Source organism: Grus americana, chromosome Z (assembly GCF_028858705.1).
Source record: "Grus americana isolate bGruAme1 chromosome Z, bGruAme1.mat, whole genome shotgun sequence".
Classification (NCBI taxonomy): domain Eukaryota; kingdom Metazoa; phylum Chordata; class Aves; order Gruiformes; family Gruidae; genus Grus; species Grus americana.
Window position 1 is genome coordinate 14,066,645 of NC_072891.1, and position 18,868 is coordinate 14,085,512.

The window sequence follows — 18,868 nt, forward strand, 5'->3', positions numbered from 1 at the left end:
GCAAGGCACTGTGGGTACGGCCCCTCCGCGCCGGGGCGGTGGAAGAGGTGCTGGCGGCGAACTACAACTCCCGACGGGCTTTGCGGCGGACGACGATCGACTTCCGGCCGGCTGGCGGAGCCCCGCGCGCGCAGCGGGACGGCGAGGTGCGGAAAAGCGCGGCCCGCGCGGCTGCCCGGCGCTGTGCGGGGTTTCCGTCCATGCACCCGCCGCCATGCACAGGTACGGGAGTGGGCGCCGCGCCGGGGGCGCGCTTGCCGCCCGTAAATGCCGTCCCTACCGCCGGTGGGGTGAGGGAGAGCCGCGTGGTGCCTGGGCTGTGTGTGAGGTCTCGCGGGGGGCCTCGCGCAGCCCCCCCTTCCCTACCCCCCGCCCCGCCTGAGGGTGGAGAGGTGTGCATGGGAACCCCTGGAGTCGGGGGCGTGCGCGGGTGCCGGGGGGAGCGTGCATGAGTTCTTGAGGTTCCCCCGAGTGTTCAGGGCGAGGTGTGGGGGAGGCGCGTGGATCCCCGAGGGTGGGGAGGTGAGGCGTGCGGGGGTCCCTGGCGCGCGTGCTTCAGGCTGGGCGGGGGGGGCACAGCGCGCGGGGGTGCCCGGCGTCCCGGGCTGCTTCTCTCCCGCCCCGCGGCGGGCGGCGGCCGGAGGTGGAACCCCCTCCTCTCCCTTCCACACACCCCCCCGCCTCCGAGCATCCCTTGGCGTGGCCGCGCTCCCGCTGCCCGCGCGGGGCGGTCCCACGCGCTGAGTTGCGCTGCGGGCGCCCAACGGCCGCCCCGCGCCGTCCCGCCGCCTCCCGCCGCGCCTCCCCCGGGCCTTCCCGCTGTTCCTTTCCTTGGCCGCACTCGGGTCCCCGGCGCTGCGGAGGCTGATCCGTAGCACGCCGCCTCGACCAGCCGCTTTCGCCAGTCCCCCCGCTCGCCCCATCCGGGAGTGGGATGCGCTTAATCCTCGGAGGGCTGTTAGTGTGAATCTGCCTGACGGAGCGTACGCCTCTGCTGCAGCCGCTGCTTGTGCTTCCAGTGCCCTCTGTTTTAATTCAAGTTATCCCTGCGTGGGGATATGGATAATGTGCAGTGTGTTTGGTGTCAGCCTGGCGGTACCTTCAGCGCCAGTGGGGTTTGCTGTGTCTGCAGAAAACACCTCCAGGAGATCCCATCCTCCAGCAGCAACGTTTCCACCAGCTTCACCTGGGACTCCAGCAAGACCTCGGAGTTTCTCTCAGGCATGGGAGTGTCTGTCCTTAAGAAGGACAAGCTGGGCAATGAAAACACACCACAGGAACCGCTGATGTCCACATCGCCCTGTCCTCCTCAGAAACGGCAGAAGGTGAAGGAGAAGGAGAAGGACTTTGTCATTGTGCGCCGGCCTCGGATGCTCCGAGAGGCAGAGTCAGGTACCATCACCCCAATCCAGGTTTTGTTCGCCCTTCAGTAGAGACAGAGAGTGGGCATCACAAGTCATCAGCACTTTATTCTTTGGGGTTGCTTTTTTTTTTTTTTTTTTTGGCTCTTTCCCAGCAGAATATCAGTTCTAGATCTAGTGGCTTTCAGGGTTGGGCTGATAAGTCCTGTTTTATGTAAGCCTTTAAGCAGTGCATGGCTCCATAACTGTGGCCCACATGAGCCGTGGTTGGCTCCTGCCTAGGCCCGCCAGCCCCTGTCTGTGTGCCAGGTGCTTGTGCTGCATATTCCCATGTCTGTCTGCTTTTGCTGCTTGGGACTTGGGTGGCATGTCAGCCCAGCAGTGTTGGCGCCAGGCTTTTCATGAAATACAGATGTGGCTGCCAGATGAGTATGGACTATTGGTGCTGCTGTCCCCAATGTAATTTTGAAACCCGGGGGGCTTTTGAATTTTGTTTTTGTTATTTTTGGTTTTGTTTTTAAGTTAAGTATCTAAGAAGTAAGATACTTGGTCCTTGAGACCAAAGGAATCCACATCCACCTCTCTCACAGTGCAGGCTGAGGTATGCCAGAGGTGCAGCATCGAGCTTCTCTGCTCCTGTTGGAGTTGAGCTGTCAGCAGCGCAAGGGACCCTCCGCTGGGAGGGTGCAGCAAACAGTGTAAGGCTCCTGGACTGGAAAGAGACTGGCAGGGGAAGAGCAGGGCTGTAACCTGAAGACCTGGGCCACTTGAAGAAGGGATTACAGGATGCTGGGTTCCTTTCTGTGGTATCAAAATATGTTTTCAGTCTGTAGTGACTACGCAAAACAAAGAAACAGCTCTCCCCAGATACTAGGTGGGAATGCCCTCAGACATCCCTGCTTCTAAATAAGATGGAGTGCTGGGTCACTTGAGCTCCACCACACAGAAATCTCCTATGTGAATGGCTACACCTGGAGTCCTGTGCCTATGCTTGTGAGAAATTGAGATCACACCACACCCTTTCAGACAGTTCTTGGGGTGGTAGTTAGTGTGCATGTTTTAAGGAGCAGTTTGCAGTACCTGCTTTTTTCTGGGTACCATGCAAAAGCATAGCTCACCATGGGCTCCCAGAAGGGAGCCTGCCGTGCATGGGACAGATGGACGTTTCAGCAGGGGAAAAAAAAGAGGTCAGTAGAATGCAACTGAGTTGCTCTTGTTTTCAGAATGAATATGTGAATAAAGATTATTGTCATTTTTTCAGGGAAACTGTTTATCCATAGCTTTATGTATACTAAGTTGATGTTATGGAAAGTTTTGTGTTTGCCAGTCATACCTAGGCAAGATGGTAATAATTCTTCCTAAAAGGAAGAGCTGAAAGGGAAATGAGTAGTGGGCTGATGGCTGTGTAGCCTAGAGAGAGACTGTAGAAGTGCTTTTAACAATGAGCCAAACAAGGCATGTGATCAGCAGACAAAAGTGAACCAGCTTTAACTACAACACTTTTGCTCTTTCCCTAAAGGTGTTTCTTGGGATGCACTTCCAGATGAATTGCTTTTGGCACTCTTTGCGTATTTGCCCCTAAAAGACTTGCTAAAAGTTTCCCTGACTTGCAAGAGATGGCATCGTCTTTCGTAAGTATTACTACTTATCGTTTAGTACTAAGATGACCTTTGCTTCCATGGACTGTTAAATTATCTGGTTCTCATCTTGTTTATTCATGTATAATTCAATTTATGCTGTATGTGGGTTATATGTATATATAAACAAAAGATGGCTTACATATTTTAATGTTAGTAAATTTGGTTAAATACCTTTCCCTCCTTTCAGTCTTTGTGACACTGAAAATTTTCTGTGTTTGTACTCATAGTTCTGACCCTTTCTAACTCACTAAAAAGGAAAATTCTGTGCCTTAGGTTTGATGAATCTCTCTGGCAGAGTCTCGATCTCACTGGTAGAAATCTGCCACCAGGAGTGATTGGACAGTTGCTGCCTGCAGGCGTTACTGTATTCCGCTGCCCAAGATCTTGTATTGGGGATCCATTGTTTAAAACAAGCAAGTAAGGCTTTTTTTGCATGTTCTAGACCTGAAACCATGTCTCAAATATTCAGTTCTCTATGTATTTTTGATTTTAAGGTCTCTACCAGTAGCAGCATTTGAGGTGTGGAAGAGCTGATCAGTGGTTAGGCATGTGTTGAAATAAGAGCATCTGCATTCACCTGTCAGTTTTTTAAAACTGAGTTAATGTGATTTTTGAAAGTGTCAAGCACCGTCATCCACTTGCAGTTTATACCTTGTAGAACCAAGAATTGTCAGAATCTCCAGGATTTTTATATGGGAAGCTCAAAAAAATTATTTAAATCCATCAGGATAGACTTTCAGGTGTTACGACGAATCCTGTAAATGCCTTGAGGATAAGAGTTCTGCAGTTTTGGCTGGTAGCTTAGCAGTAGGCTCAGTGAGCTTAGTATGTCCAGTGTGCAGCTGAATACAACAGTATAATTATTTTCTGCAAGCTTTGCGCAGTTTAATGTATGGAATTGTTGTGGTTTAAGTCCAGCTGGCAGCTAAGCACCATGCAGCCGCTCGCTCACTCCCCTGCAGCAGGATAGGGGAGAGAATTGGAAGAGTGAAAGTGAGAAAACTCGTGGGTTGAAATAAAGACAATTTAATAGGTAAAGCAAAAGCTGTGCACACAACCAAAGCAAGACAAGGAATTCCTTTACCACTTCCCATCAGCAGGCAGGTGGTCGGCCATCTCCAGGAAAGCAGGGGTCCATCATGTGTAATGGTGACTTGGGAAGACAAATGCCATCACTCCAAACACTGCTGCACACACCACACCCCACCCCCTGCACCTATCCTTCCTTTTCCCCAAGCCCCATATATGCTGAGCATGATGTCTTATGGTATGGAGTTTAATTTTGGTCAGCCAGGGTCAGCTGTCCCACCTGTGTCTCCTCCCAACTCCTTGTGCACCCCTAGCCTACTTGCTGGTGGGGTGGGGTGAGGAGTAGAAAAGGCCTTGGCTCTGTGTAAGCACTGCTTAGCAGCAATGAAAACATCCCTGTGTTATCAACACTGTTTTCAGCCCAAATCCAAAACACAGCCCCATACCAGCTACTATGAAGAACTGTCTCAGCTCAAAACAAGAGAGGGGTATATTTATAGCATGGGGAATTTGTGGAGCAGGTTTTAATGCAATTCTAGTAATGTGTCTTTCTCCTTTTTTAGACCTCTCAGAGTTCAACACATGGATTTGTCAAACTCCACAGTGTCTGTTGCAGATCTCCAGAGTATTCTTTGTCTGTGTGAAAAGTTGCAGAACCTCAGCTTGGAGGGACTAGTGCTTTCTGATGACATCATCAAGTGAGTGTCATCTTTGGGAATATTCAGTACCTACCTTCTGTTTTGTGCTATCATTTTGTGCAGGCTAGCAAAAGAATGCAGTTGAGAGTTGTTTGTTGTGGAAGTCTTTTGAAATGGGCAGTTTTAGACATTTAGCAGAGCTAGCTGGCAGGCTAGATGAGCTGCCTCTTTCCTCTGTATCCTCCAACAGATGAGATAAAGGAGGAAACACCCCTCTGGAAGACTGTTTCTTGGTGGCTTTTTTTCATTCCCCAGAGTAGGGGAAGCCATGGAGAAACTGCTCATCTCTCTTAGGTTTATATGTCCATTGGCCAAGCTTGTACAGCAGAGCTACTCTTATTTTCCCATTTCTGTGCTCCCAAGAGAACTTTTGTTTGGCATACAGACTCTTTTCTATTTTAAGGGGTCTCGGCAGCTCTCTCACCAGATGCTTGTTGTGCTTCTGCACGATTTCTTACTTCTTTGTTGAACTTCACTCTGAGTGTCTGGGAAATTACAGATTCTGTCAAGCAGATGAACTGTTGTTTAGTTAAACTGGAAAAACACTAATGGGTGTGCAGTCAACCTCCTGTTCAATCACATTAGGTGATTGTGGAGGTGCCAGGGACCATAGGTCAGATGGTAGAGACTCTGGGTGTCCTGCTTTCTGCTTTTGAGCTTTCTGATGCCTTACTCACGTTGGGGGGTGGGGGTGGACACGGACACAGAGTACAGATGAACTGATACAGTTTGGTTTTTGATACCAGATAAAAAGTATCTGAAAGTTGGGTACTAATTAGGCACCAGTGATGGAATTTTATTGTCTTGTGTACAAATGTAAATACTGGGTGTTAAGGTTTTTCCAGGTTTTGCCAACTGCATGTCAGTTGTAGTCTTGGAAACAAATGCGTTCGGGGGATGCTATTTGGATATGTGTTTTGTTCTGGAATAACCTCCCCCTTGCAGAGGGATGACTTCAGAAATGGGATAATTGCTCTGTCTTTTGTACAAGGTATAGTCATCTCTAATAAACCATAGTGTGTGTTTAATGGCATACAACAGGAGAAGGTGAGAAGAAATTATTTCCTTTTAATCTTAGTGGTTTATAAATATGCAGACTTGTCAGGAATGTCAGGTAAATAGGCAAGTATCCCTTTTCAAGCTGTGCCATGATGCAGCAAGTAGAGATTTGAGATCATTGGTGGCTCTTAGCTTGGTCAGTTTACTAAAGATACAGTGCTGCATGTTAACAAATAATTCTGCGCCTGGGATCTTAGCTCTTAAATAGTCACACATCCTAGCAATGCAAACAATATTCCAGTGTTTAAATTTATCAGACTTTTTTTTTTCTCCTTCTCTACAGGAGCATTGCTAAGAATCCCAGTTTGATGCGACTGAATCTCTGTGGGTGCTCAGGGTTTTCTGCAGAAGCCTTGGAGCTGATGTTGACCAGCTGTGCTATGTAAGACAAAAATAGTTTTTGCTATTCCTGCTTACTGCTATTCCTGAGAAAAAAGGATCCTTCTCATTTTTTTCCATAGGCATCCCAATTGTACTTGTCTCTAATGTCTTTTTATGAGCCTGTTTCTGTTCCTAAATGCCTAACAGTTGGTTATTAGCTGAATAGTCAGATAGTTTCTTTCCATCAAGCTATTTTCTTCTTTAATAGCGAAGATGTACTTCAGTAGTTTTTCATGAGTTTCCTAGATCATCCTTAAAGGAAGTCTTGTTGGTGAGTAAACCCCACTTATATTCCTTTGATTATCATGTAAATCTGATTTTCTTAATGAAAGCAGTATGTGATCCTCACAGAGTGAAAGTCTGTGTTTTTGAGCTGAAAAGTGGAGTCCTAGAGATCCCTTTGCAGTCAGAGTACAGCACGAACGACAGAAAACATTGTGCCTTTCCGTCCATAATAGAATAATCCTTCAGTAACCTTCTACTTTATGAAGCGCTGGGTTCGGATTGACAGCTCCACTGATTAAACCATCTGCTGGCAGGAAGTCACTGAACTGAGCCCCACTCAGTCTGGAATTTATATTCTGATCTTTCTGCTGGATTCCTGTGAGATGCTGGACAATCTACTTAATCTTTGCTTCTGCAAAAGCATGTTTTTAATCAAAGTGCAAGTTAGTGGACAGACAAAGCTTTAATCTTTCTCTGCATCTCATGGGGAGATAATGCTTTCTGTTGTTTGGTCTGATTACTTGGGTCATGAGCTCTTTAGAGTATGGCAGTCTGTACAGCGCACAGTGAATACCAGATGGCAGATCCGATCTTAGGAATGCTAGTGGCAATTTAACTGTTTTTTCATTTACGTAGAGATTGCCAGCTAAATGCTCTAGTCATGGGTTTCACTGTGTCTTTGTCCTCTGGTTACATCGACAACACCTGCACACAAAACAAATGCTTTGTCCCAGCCCCAAATCGTGATAAGCTATAGGTAATCAAGCATGTAAAGAGAGTTAAGGTCACAGCGTGGCCAGTGCTTATGTAAAACTATGAAGTATTTTATGCTAATTAGTATTAATTGGCCATCTGACCAATGATAATAATGGATAGCCTTTTTTACTGTCAATGTTAATATCTGTTCAGTAGTATGAAATTCAGGTCATGCACCCAGAAACAAGATGAAAAGACAATGTCTCCCCGTGGCAGTCCCTGGAGAGAGCCATTTCACTTCCTAAGATAGTATTGAATCATTCCAGTTGGAAGTGGCCTTAGGAAGTCACTTCAACTGCTTGTCCAGAGCAGGGTCTAAATTCAGCGCTGGCCGGGTTGATGAGTACTTTCTCTGCTTGGATCTTGAAAACCTCCAAAGACACATTCCACAGCATCATTGGGCAACCTGCTCCAATGCTTAATTATTTTCATAGTGAAATTTGTAGTCATAAATACAGAAGGTTGGTAGTAGTTGTGCTACACGTTTTTGCCTTTAAAGTGTCAACTGTAATGATAATATCAGAACTCAAACTGTATTTCATTCATTCTTCTAAACAACTCTTTGTTCATTTGTGTGTAGGTTGGATGAGTTGAACTTGTCCTGGTGTGACTTCACAGCCACCCATGTCAAAGCAGCAGTCCATCATGTTACTTCAAAAGTAACCCAATTAAATTTAAGTGGATACAGACAGAATCTACAAATAGCAGGTAAATGGCAGCATGGCAAACCTTTATCCCACTATGGGATAAAGTGGCAGGCTTTATATTTTCTTCTGGTTGGCATCTGCTGTGTGTATAGAAAAATCATGCACTAATACTGATTTTGTGCTTTGTATAGTTTGATGTTCTTGCTGTCAGAGAATCTTATTCATGTCTCTGGCTTACCCAGGGGGGTGAGATGATTTGTCTTCTGAATTTAAAAGTAGTCAGCTGAAAGCTCATTTTGTCTTCAGTTGAAAGGTATAGCCCTTACTTCTGAACTAAGTCCTGCAAGCTGGATAGACTGGATCCCATGTTCCACTGTGAATTAACCTACCAGATAGTGTTCTTGGAGCCTTCTTAGGGCTTCTGCTATTGTGGCTGCCGAAAGCATCTTCCAAAAGAGAACACTCATAGTAACTACTTGAGTTTCAGCCTGACATGACGCCCTACAGATACCAGTTAATTTGGAAGGCAAATAATCTCAGTAATCAATATTAACTATTTACTTGCTCATAGTTCTAGGAGGGAAAGTTGAGTAAAGTTGCAGGTGATAGAGATCTAGATTTGGGGAGAGAGCACAACAAGATGGACAAGAGCATAGATAAAGGGTGAAATGGGTTTGGTGGTAAAGAGAAATTAATTTTCTCAATGAGCAAATGTGACGATACGGCCTTGGCTGACAAGCAGGTATGTGACACGCTGGCTATGACCTCTCTTTTTTCTGTTTAAATGTCACGCAGACCTCGGCATGCATTCCCTTGTGGAGAAATAAACCAGTCTTCTTTTTATCTCATCCCAAAACCCATAAACAAACATGCTGCATAATCTCCTCCAAATCAGGAATTTGAACCATCTGTTGACCTGACCATTAAAGACAATGAGCAGAGCAATTCTGTTTGCAAAACATCTTCTGTGACTAATTTGACTCTGTTTCAATGGCATCACATTTGAATAGTTCACTAATCATCATAATTTAGGTATTATTTTCTTTACGTTTTGCATGTGAATTCTGAAATACGAAAATCCTCTTGGATGTTGAGTAGCACCTTTCTAATAACAGTGGCTTTTAAGTGATATCTAAGCCACAGATGATTCTGTGCTATTTACAGACAATGAAAGGATGGTCTCAAGAATTTACAGTTTAAATCAGGAAAGCCATGACTTTGTCATGAGTAAAGAACTTTCTGTGGGTAAAAATGGAGATGCTTGAAGAACTTGATGCTCTGAAAGGGTATTTGATGTATGGAAAATTTTTGGGTTTCTTTCACTACATGTAAGAATTTCAGGCATCTCACTGTTACTGTGTCTCGGTAGATTTCTACAGCAACATCATTTGAATTATTCACTTGCTAAATTGTTGGTGCAATTGAGTTTTAGGGACACTTCTTTGGACTAAAAGGATCTGTTTTGCTGAGGATTAAAAAAAGTCCCTGTAAGGTATCTTGATAGGCAGGCTACAAGGCTGTAAGTCTGAAGTGTGTCTCTGTTTAACATCTTTGTCGGCGACATGGACAATGGGATCGAGCGCACCCTCAGCAAGTTTGCTGATGACACCAAGCTGTGTGGTGTGGTTGACACACTGGAGGGAAGGGATGCCATCCAAAGGGACCTTGACAGGCGGGAGAGGTGGGCTCATGCGAACCACATGAAGTTCAACAAGGCCAAGTGCAAGGTCCTGCACGTGGGTCGGTGCAATCCCAAGCACAACTACAGGCTGGGCAGAGAATGGCTTGAGAGCAGCCCTGAGGAGAAGGACTTGGGGGTATTGATTGATGAGAAGCTCAACGTGACCCAGCAATGCACGCTTGCAGCCCAGAAAGCCAACCGTGTCCTGGGCTGCATCAAAAGCAGCGTGACCAGCAGGTCGAGGGAGGTGATCCTGCCCCTCTACTCTGCTCTGGTGAGACCCCACCTGGAGTACTGCGTCCAGCTCTGGGGGCCCCCATACAATAAAGACATGGAGCTGTTGGAGCAAGTCCAGAGGAGGGCCATGAAGATGATCAGAGGGCTGGAGCACCTCTCCTATGAGCACAGGCTGAGAGAGTTGGGATTGTTCAGCCCAGAGAAAAGGCGGCTCCGGGGAGATCTAATTGCAGCTTTCCAGTACCTGAAGGGGCCTACAGGAAAGCTGGAGAGGGACTGTTTATCAGGGAGTGTAGTGACAGGACAAGGGGGAATGGGTTCAAGCTGAAGGAGGGTCGATTTAGATTAGATGCTAGGAAGAAATTCTTTACTGTGCGGGTGGTGAGGCACTGGAACAGGTTGCCCAGAGAAGCTGTGGGTGCCCCATCTCTGGAAGCGTTTAAGACCAGGTTGGATGGGGCTTTGGGCAACGTGGTCTAGTGGAGGGTGTCCCTGCCTGCAGCAGGGAGGTTGGAACTAGATGATCTCTGAGGTCCCTTCCAACCCAAACCATTCTATGATTCTATGATTTTGAACAGAAAGTGGTGTTTCAGTTGTGGGGTTCCAGTAGAGAAGATATAAATTATCATATCTGGAAGTGAGTAGGCTGTATAAAGCACATTACTCTTGTTACTGCAAGATGGACTGACTCTGTGTGACCTGTTTGCAGATGTTAAAACTCTGGTGGAAAGATGTCCTTCTCTCATCCACTTAGATCTAAGGTAAGAAGACCTGTGCAGCTGGTCCTTAAATCCTTATGGTTCAGGGGATTGCCAATTCCATTGCTGTCCAGTAATTATACAGCAATAATGCGATTGTGTAGGACTGCACAACCAGAAAATACTTTCTATGCTAAACCTACAAAAGATTTGCTATCTGGCATGACCTAATTACCTGGAGCAGGTAACTGTCTTGAAGATTTCTTTGTTAACCTCAGCATGAATGCTAAATACATACAGGATTTGTTAACTAACAAGGGATCGTAGTTGATGGGTGGAGCGAAAGGAAGCATTTAGATGCATACAGTTTATGAGCCTAGCATCCTAGAGAGGGTTTAGTTTGGCTCTGATACAAATTTGTTACTTAGCCATAGAACTGTTAAAAAAAAAAAGTGTATTTTGGTTTTGACCTAGTCAGTTCAAAGATTTTGAAATCTCAGTGTGTAAAGTAATTGCCTTTTCATGGCATGAGTTCTGCTGCAGAATATCTGCCTGCAGAGAAGGTTCTGCTTCACTTGCCCTTCAGTGAAAATCAGAATCCCTCCCTCACAACACACACACTAGAAATGGGTTACTTCCATATTGAGAAAAAAGTAATTTGATGGTAGAAAAAAGTTGATATTCATTGACTTTCTCAGCCTGAATTTTGGAAATACGAACCCACTGCTGATTTATGCTTAAACCTCTATTTCATGTGCTCTCATGTACAGTGACAGCGTGATGTTGAAGCCTGAGTGCTTCCAGTATTTTCATCAACTCGTCTTTCTAAAACATCTGTGTCTTAGCCGATGTTACCAGGTATCACCTGCTGCCTTAGTGTAAGTAGTCTCTAAATGGTTTGCTATTCATACAGAGGATAAATTTAAACTTTATTTTAGGTTTAGAATTGCACATACTAAGTTTCAGAAAACTTACTGGCATGAGGAATTAAGAATAAGGAGCAGACAAAATAACCCGACTGCTAGATCATGTACCTTTGAGAATACAGACTGGAACCAAAGGTGTCTGAGAGTCTTTCCATGATGTCAGTCTGTACTCATGGAACTTGCTGCTCAGTGCATGCATTGTGTCTTAATGATATACTACTGGTATTCATTATTGTGAGCTACAGCTAGAGGTTCCAGTCCTGCCAGCGACCAGCACTGGTGTCAATATTAGGCTTTCAGCAAAGCAGGTACAGTCCTTTGGAAAAGTTCAGAGAGTACTTGCTGACTAGCTAATCTGTTTATATTCCTTTGCTTTTGTGTGCACCTCTATCAGTTATTGGTTGCCACTGAAACACAGCTTAGAGTTACTTGCTTGTGGGGATTTTTTGTGCCTTTTATTAGTATAGCAGCTATCCATCTTAACCTTCCCAGGAAAGATGTCAATCCTAAGGAAATGATCAACAACAAGAAAAAGGTTGTGGTAGGAACCGGACTGTCAAACTGGGAATCTGAAGAACCTTTTCTGTAGTAGTGTGTGCTGTCATGATGATAGCTTGTGTGTCTCTGCCTCTTGATTTCTGTCCAATACTTGCTTATAGATACACAGGTTACGTGATGACTGGGCAAACGTGAAGCAGTCAGGAAGCCAGGGCTGGCTACTCACCAAAATGTCATAACAAATTGGAGACTGATAGTACCTAGGGGCTTGTGTCCTCCAAGCCACATCCTCAAACTTCATCTGGGGCAATTCCTTCCACTTGTTCTAAATTTAAGTCCAAGGAAATAAGCGGGGAGGAACCAGTTTGGTTTTACTCTGTGTGAGAGAGAGAACAGCAAGAAGGAAAATATTCAGCTGTTTTTACCATTACAGAGAACTAGTTGCAATTAAATATGTGCTTTTAAAAAATAGGAAGAGGAATTCAGCTGAATTAGTTACCTTACTTCTAAAAAAATAGTAGAAATGCAGTTATCTAGTTTGGGTACAGACTGGAGAAAAAAAATCACGTTCATGATTAATTTCATCTTTTTCTCTTTCTAGAAAACTTGGTGAAATTCCAACATTAAAGACTCTTCAGGTGTTTGGAATAGTGACTGATAGCTCCCTACAGCTCCTCAAGGAAACGCTTCCTGACATAAAGATCAATTGTTCGCATTTTACAACTATTGCAAGGCCAACTGTTGGCAGTAAAAAAAACCATGAGATTTGGGGCATCACATGCAGGTTGGCACTGAGAAATCCCAGTTGCTTATGATCATGTACAGTGCACTGGATGCAATGGACATGCTGTGTATAGTGGAGCTCCTTAAGAAGCAGAATGCTGGAGCACCTTTAAACACAGTACTGTTATTGTGAAAAGCATTCTTACTTGGTCTTATGCCTTAATGTAGTTTCATAAATATGTTTACAGTATTTTTTTACTAAAAGCCTTTAGACATCTGATGATCTGCAAGCAATTGTAGAATTTTTCTTTTAAGTCTTTACAGGGGATCTTTTTTAAAAAATACTATGAAACAATTGTAATTAAACTGCTACTGTTGCAGGTTCTGATGCAGCTTTTGTTGCTCTAAGGTGTTCTAATGGTGCTTTTGGTTAACTCTTCCAGCTCTACAACTCCTGAAATGGCTTGTAGAGGTGCTAGATGTCTTAATAAAGCTTATTAGAGAGTTTGAATTTGCGTAACTCAAAATGAATGATGGTATTAAACCTACTCATACCCTTAATTAAGATATACAGTAAGATAAGAAGCTACCCACTGTTTGACAGGGACAGAAGACAGAGTCTGAATTCACCAAACCTGACAACCGTAAATAGGAGAAGGGATATCTACACAAAAGCAGCTAAGAGATGGCTCAATACTGTACAAATTAAGAAGCAGTGCTTAATTAAGGAGCTACAGTGAAGTTTTTCTTTAGCAGGCTACAAAAGTAACATCTGGTTTTAGTATTCTTCACTGTTAGCAAAAATACAGTCTGAAAAGCCCATTCAGAATAAGTGTCTGTAGAAGCAGGTGCTGGTTATCAATTGTCTCATATTGTGGTGCTAGGTTTTTCTGATTAAATATTACAGGATGTTAATGTAGCTCCTGTGAACTTGGTCTTGGATGAAGTTTCTTAAAACTGTTCTTTTACTTCCTTCAAACAGTAAGATCTTTCAACTGCAACTGATAAATTGGCAGAAATCTTGCAGGAGGAGGGATTAAATTGGTTTAGATCTCAGACCAAAACCTGGGACTGCACTGTAAGAGTGCTGAAAGGAAGAGATGCTTTGGTGCTATTGAGACATCAATGTCTCTTATAATAGCTTAGGTTTGTAGTACCATTTCACTTCTCATGTCTGTAATGCTAACCACTACTGTCTAGTGTTGGGGTTTTTTAAAGTCATAGGAAAAGCTGAATAACTGTCAAAAAATCAAACCGACAAAACCAAACTAAGGATAGGAAGAGGTAATAATTTTAAATAAAACTTTGATCTGGGTCTGTCATCGGGGTCCTCATGCATAAGCCTGGAATATTCCAGCAGGTGTGTTAGTTGAGAAGTCCTAGGGCAAAACTTGCATCTTGTGTAAGGTATGGATATGCTTCTGTCGTTCCTGTGAATGCAGTAAGCAAGCAGGTGGTGAATTTATTCATGGGCGTTTAAGGTTAGTCTACAGCATTACCGCAGGGCTGTTGCATGGGTATAATGTTTCCAATCTCAATCTGAAGAAAGAGAGTTCAGGAATAACTACCTGGTAGTACAGAACGGATTCATTACTGTGGAAATATTGTATGAGTACTAGAATTTGATACTTAACTTGACTTTCTATAGTATAGCAAATACAGCATTACCTTGTTAATCTGTTCTAAGCTGTTTCTAAGCTGTTTTGTTTTTTAATAAATTTAAGAGTGTAAGCAACACTTGAGTCACTAGTGGGCAACATACCTTGTGAAAGCTGGAGTGGAGAAGTGATGGGAGGTGGGAGGATAGGGGATAGTCTGCTGCTTCAGTTCGTAGCCTTAGGTTTATGCCTTAAATTACTTGAAGAAAAAAATAAATCTTTGCAGCACAGCGCTATTGTAAATTCTTTTCCCTATGCACAATGTAATCCCATACAATTTCTCTTGCATTTAATAAAGATCTAAGGAACTGCAGTACTGTACAAAATGACTGACTTGCTACCAACTGTGTCATGGGTTAAAAAAAAAAAGGAGAAATTTGTCCAAGCAATGTCTAAATGGTGGTTTAGAGGATGGGGGTTTATCACCAATACATTTAGCATTTAACAGTCTGTACTTTAAAATACTGTACAGAATTGGTATAGTAATATGGCTTTAACTAGAAGGAATAGTCCTGAACTAAGTAGCAGGTTCAGTGTTGGAAGAGGAAAACCTTTCTATTGCAGGTCTGTTGGATATGATGGCAGCTGTGGCAGACACATAATAGAGTTCTTCTGGGTAAGGTGCATCACTGACCTTTTCCTAACTGAAAAAAGTTACTTGGTAGCTCCAAGCAATTTGTACTAAAAACTGCTACGTATGTAAGTCTCTGTGTTTTATGTAAAGCATGAAGGCGTAGAAACCATTATTTAAAACAAACTGCGCAGTCAGTGAGAAGAGGCTGAGCACATGAAACACTTGAAATAATGCACAGGACAGCTTCATGTGTCTATTAAGTTTTTAATTTTTATTATATAATGTATAAACACCACTTTTTTTAAAAAAAAAAAAAAAGGCAAAGAATGACAGGTCTAGTTTAGCAGAACACAGTGTGGACTGGCACTAAATGAAAAAAGCAAGGATTTGATTCAGCAGGTAGAAGAGGTACAGAGTTCACTGCCAGTCCAGGCAGATTAAATCAGTGTTAAACCAATACTCAGTCCTGTCAGGGTATACTGACTACCGGGTAAATTGTCTGTACTGCAATCCTTTGTAATAAAGGATCCCTAAAAAGGATTCTACAATTCGTTAATAAAAAAAGGTAGCATCTTGCTGTTTATCTATTATAGATCTCTGAATAATCCTAGTTATTTAAATCAAGCATTCACCAGTAAATGCTTCAACAGAAGTGCAATTAAATACAGACAAAACCAGTAGAGGCCACTCATGAGTAGGACAGGTTTCCATTTTACTAAGTAAGTTAGGAATTTGGCTGTGAAATCTCTTACTAAACCCTAAACCAGATCATACTTTGGGTCTGTGGGGCCTAAAAACATTGCTTTTTAGTCTCAGCATTCATAATAAGGAATGACAGGCATCTTTAAGAGGTATGCACCTTGATCAGACTAATCGGTCTTCATTAAAACATTACAGCACACAAATGTGTCTAAGTAGGGGACAGGGTTTCTGCCATAAATTTGTCTACGGAGGTATTCAAGGACACTTTCAATACTTGAACCTCAGATCTAACACAGTGGTAAAGTCCTAGGAAGTCATAAATTAGTGTTAATGGCATTGGTGGGTTGGCGGGGTTTTGGGTGGTTTTTTGTTTCTTTTTTCTCTTAAGAGCATATTGACTGACTAGTGTACTAGACAGAGGCACATAAAACTTCCTTAAATGGTTACAGATGGATAAAGAATAACTAAACCACTCTAGTCTCTGTTCAGCCAACTTTCTAAAGAAAGATTAGTCTTTTACATCTTTACCTTTAGACTGGTTTTGCAGATTATTTTAGACATTAAGAGCTTTATTGTTATAGTTCCTGAACTTACACAGTTTTGAAAGAGTATTTGGCTATTTTGATTTCTTCCCCTTCTGGTCTGCAACCCTGATGACTCAAGCAGATAGTGTAAATAATAACTGAATCTGCAGCACAATTAAAAGGTGAAATGTACACAAACAGTGATAGCTTATTCAAAAAGTGCCATCAGTACCACATTTTGCTAGAACTGAATGGTCTGGTCAAATCATTTTCCTCTGAATTCTTGTTTAGAGTGAATACAAACACTTAACTAGTAGAAGGAAAAAAAATCCTTTATCCATTTTCTCCACCTATAAGATCAGTTTCATTTTGTGATTAGCCATAAATACACTGATTGGCCACACTGGAGAACATTTCCATTAGACCTGAGAACATCTTTTACAGAAGTCTCTTCATTCAAAAGTAGTTTGAAGAAAACTCACTTTTGGAAGATCTGTAGTAGACAGGACAAAACACATTTGTTTCAAGTCATGTAGTAGAAGAGTTCCCACTGTAGGAATCTTCATGTTGTCAAATTCTGCCCTCTCATCTACGCAATTATCTGCACAGACTTTAAAAGGCAGTCATAGTTCACAGTTTCTCTAAAAGATTATCTAAAAAGTCTCTTCCTCTTCTATAATCAGAGCTTTTTTCCTGTGATCAACTTGTTTACCTAATACATGATCAGAAGCATGTAAAATTAAAATTAATTTGTTGCCAATTAAATATCTGTAGAATTCAGCATAGAATTGGAAATTTAAACTTTCTGGGGAAGCTCAAAAACACATACATCGAAAACTGGAAGACACTAGGTATTAACTTGTGCTCCAACCACCAGCACCCATCACATCTCATTCTTCTTCAATTATAAAGAAACTCAGAACCTAAAATTCCAAACCATTCAACTTAATAATGCCAAATATCTTTCTTAATGATAGCCACCTACATACACTACTGTGACTGAACACCTGCTAACAAGCTAAACCATTCAGTGAAGGAGTATATCTTATTTCAACATGTTTCCTCTAGTTTGCATATTTCTATTAAGGGTCTTAAGAAAACTCCTGTGTTTCAAGTCCCTCTTTAGCCAAAGAGAAAAGGTAAGAGCTACCTCATTCAAGATGTGATTAAACTAGACTCTTGATGTAAATCTACAAAGTAGAAAAAAAACTGGAAGAGGAAAAAAAATTGTTACAAGTTGTATGAAACTACAAAGTTGTAAAATTTTTGAAAAGCATACAAAAGGTTTGTATTTCCATTTCTATTACATCAACATAAGGATTTACCAAAAATCTATATATCCTTACATCAAATCACTAGATTGACAGTCAACTTTTCTATAAAAGTATATGTGTGAAGGTGTTTAGTTTCATCAGTCCCAGACTGTTACTAAAAAACTGTACATCTCAATATTTAATGCTACTGATTTAATACTTGAACCCATCTACCTGTGTTTAAAAAGATGTTCTTTCATGTTTGCCTTGCAGGTTAAAATGTCAATTTTCACTGAAGTTAGAGGTAAGACTTCAGATATATTTCTTTTACACCAGATGCAAAAAGAGCTTAAATATCAGGCTAAGGTTTCCCCATCCCAAAGGAATGAAAAGCATCTCAAGCTTCCTACAAATTCTCTTGTATCCAAAAAGGCCAACTTCCAACATAATGCAGCATTGTGATGTGCTGTCTATCCCCAGGAGTTCCCTCTCTGGATCCAGAATTGTTTCAGCTGAAGATGCTAGGGTCCTTCATTCTTCCAGCAGAACAGTGCACAGTGCATCCTCCGTATCGATTGTTATTGAAGCTATCGCCCCATCATTGAACTCAAAAGATGTTCCTCCATCTACAACCATACAAGCATCCCAGCAACGGGAACGGACACAGACTCTGCAAAACCCCAACAAATAAGTTTTCACAAAATAGCTTAAAAAATAAGTATTTCACACAAACACTTACCTGAACAATAATATTTTATGACATTCCCTTGCATGGGTCAGTAAATGCTTAATCACACGTGAGCATACTTAGAGAAGAATTTAGCATGGTTCTAAGCACTAGAATGCCCCAACCTATCTATGTATAGACATAACAAAGAGTCCAGAGAAGACTGAAGGTCTTGGTCAAATGGAGACTTGCTCCAAGAGTCTGAGAACACCCTATAACATAACACTTGATATTGAAAGCTGCGGCTTAAGAGTATTTTTAAAGAAAGCTACTGATTACCCCTATTTAATAGTGGGATTTACTTAATCTTTCAGAGAAAAGTTTTCAATTAATTTATGATTCTAATATATGGTCTTCATGTTAAGTGGAACATGAAGTTTCAATTACCAATGCTTGCGATTCAAATAATCTGGGTATTAATACAGTCTGTTTTGTTATATGAATCATTCACAGAGAGAAGGGAAAGTAATTTCAAACATGAAGGTCAGAATGCTTGCCAGGCAACATCATAAATATGTACTGCAGGATATTACTATAAATATTAGAGTTTGACTACTACATATTTAAGCTAATAAATTTAAATTTACGTTTATAAAATTTAAGGCAGCTCTTTTAAAGCTGGACAAGACAGAATAAAGCTACTAACCATCCTCCTCTTCACTTACCTTTAAAAGGAAAATTAATTCAACCATTGTAATTTATCCTTTCACAGATGTAGAAAGCAAGAACACTATTAAAGAAAGAATTCTCCAAACTTTTTTCATATTGCTAGATGAGAACCAATAGTTATGCCACAGCAGCTGTGAGACTGCAGACTCACATGAATGTGCTTCATTGTTTCTAACTTAGGCCTTGGTCTAGACAATGTTCT

General features: G+C 42.2%; 2 protein-coding genes across 2 annotated transcripts in view; one reads left to right on the forward strand and one right to left on the reverse strand.

Moving 5' to 3' along the window:
* The first annotated feature begins 96 nt into the window (after positions 1 to 96).
* SKP2 (S-phase kinase associated protein 2) lies at positions 97 to 17,819 on the forward strand. The gene is made up of 12 exons (XM_054810831.1): positions 97 to 222; positions 1,133 to 1,392; positions 2,881 to 2,992; positions 3,275 to 3,418; positions 4,594 to 4,728; positions 6,071 to 6,169; positions 7,730 to 7,857; positions 10,424 to 10,475; positions 11,183 to 11,290; positions 12,438 to 12,620; positions 17,544 to 17,574; positions 17,751 to 17,819. The coding sequence occupies exons 1-12, from the start codon at positions 215 to 217 to the stop codon at positions 17,784 to 17,786; spliced, it is 1,296 nt and encodes a 431-aa protein (XP_054666806.1). The 5' UTR covers positions 97 to 214; the 3' UTR covers positions 17,787 to 17,819.
* NADK2 (NAD kinase 2, mitochondrial) overlaps positions 15,049 to 18,868 on the reverse strand; it is a 36,928-nt gene continuing 33,108 nt past the window's right edge. Inside the window, 1 exon segment of the mRNA XM_054810829.1 lies at positions 15,049 to 17,940. Coding sequence (XP_054666804.1) covers positions 17,802 to 17,940 — 139 coding nt within the window. The 3' untranslated portion in view covers positions 15,049 to 17,801.

Coding starts and splice junctions, on each gene's coding strand:
- SKP2 (XM_054810831.1), top strand. Junction 7,858..10,423: donor ACAGAATCTACAAATAGCAG/GTAAATGGCAGC, acceptor ACCTGTTTGCAG/ATGTTAAAACTCTGGTGGAA. Junction 10,476..11,182: donor CTCATCCACTTAGATCTAAG/GTAAGAAGACCT, acceptor TCTCATGTACAG/TGACAGCGTGATGTTGAAGC.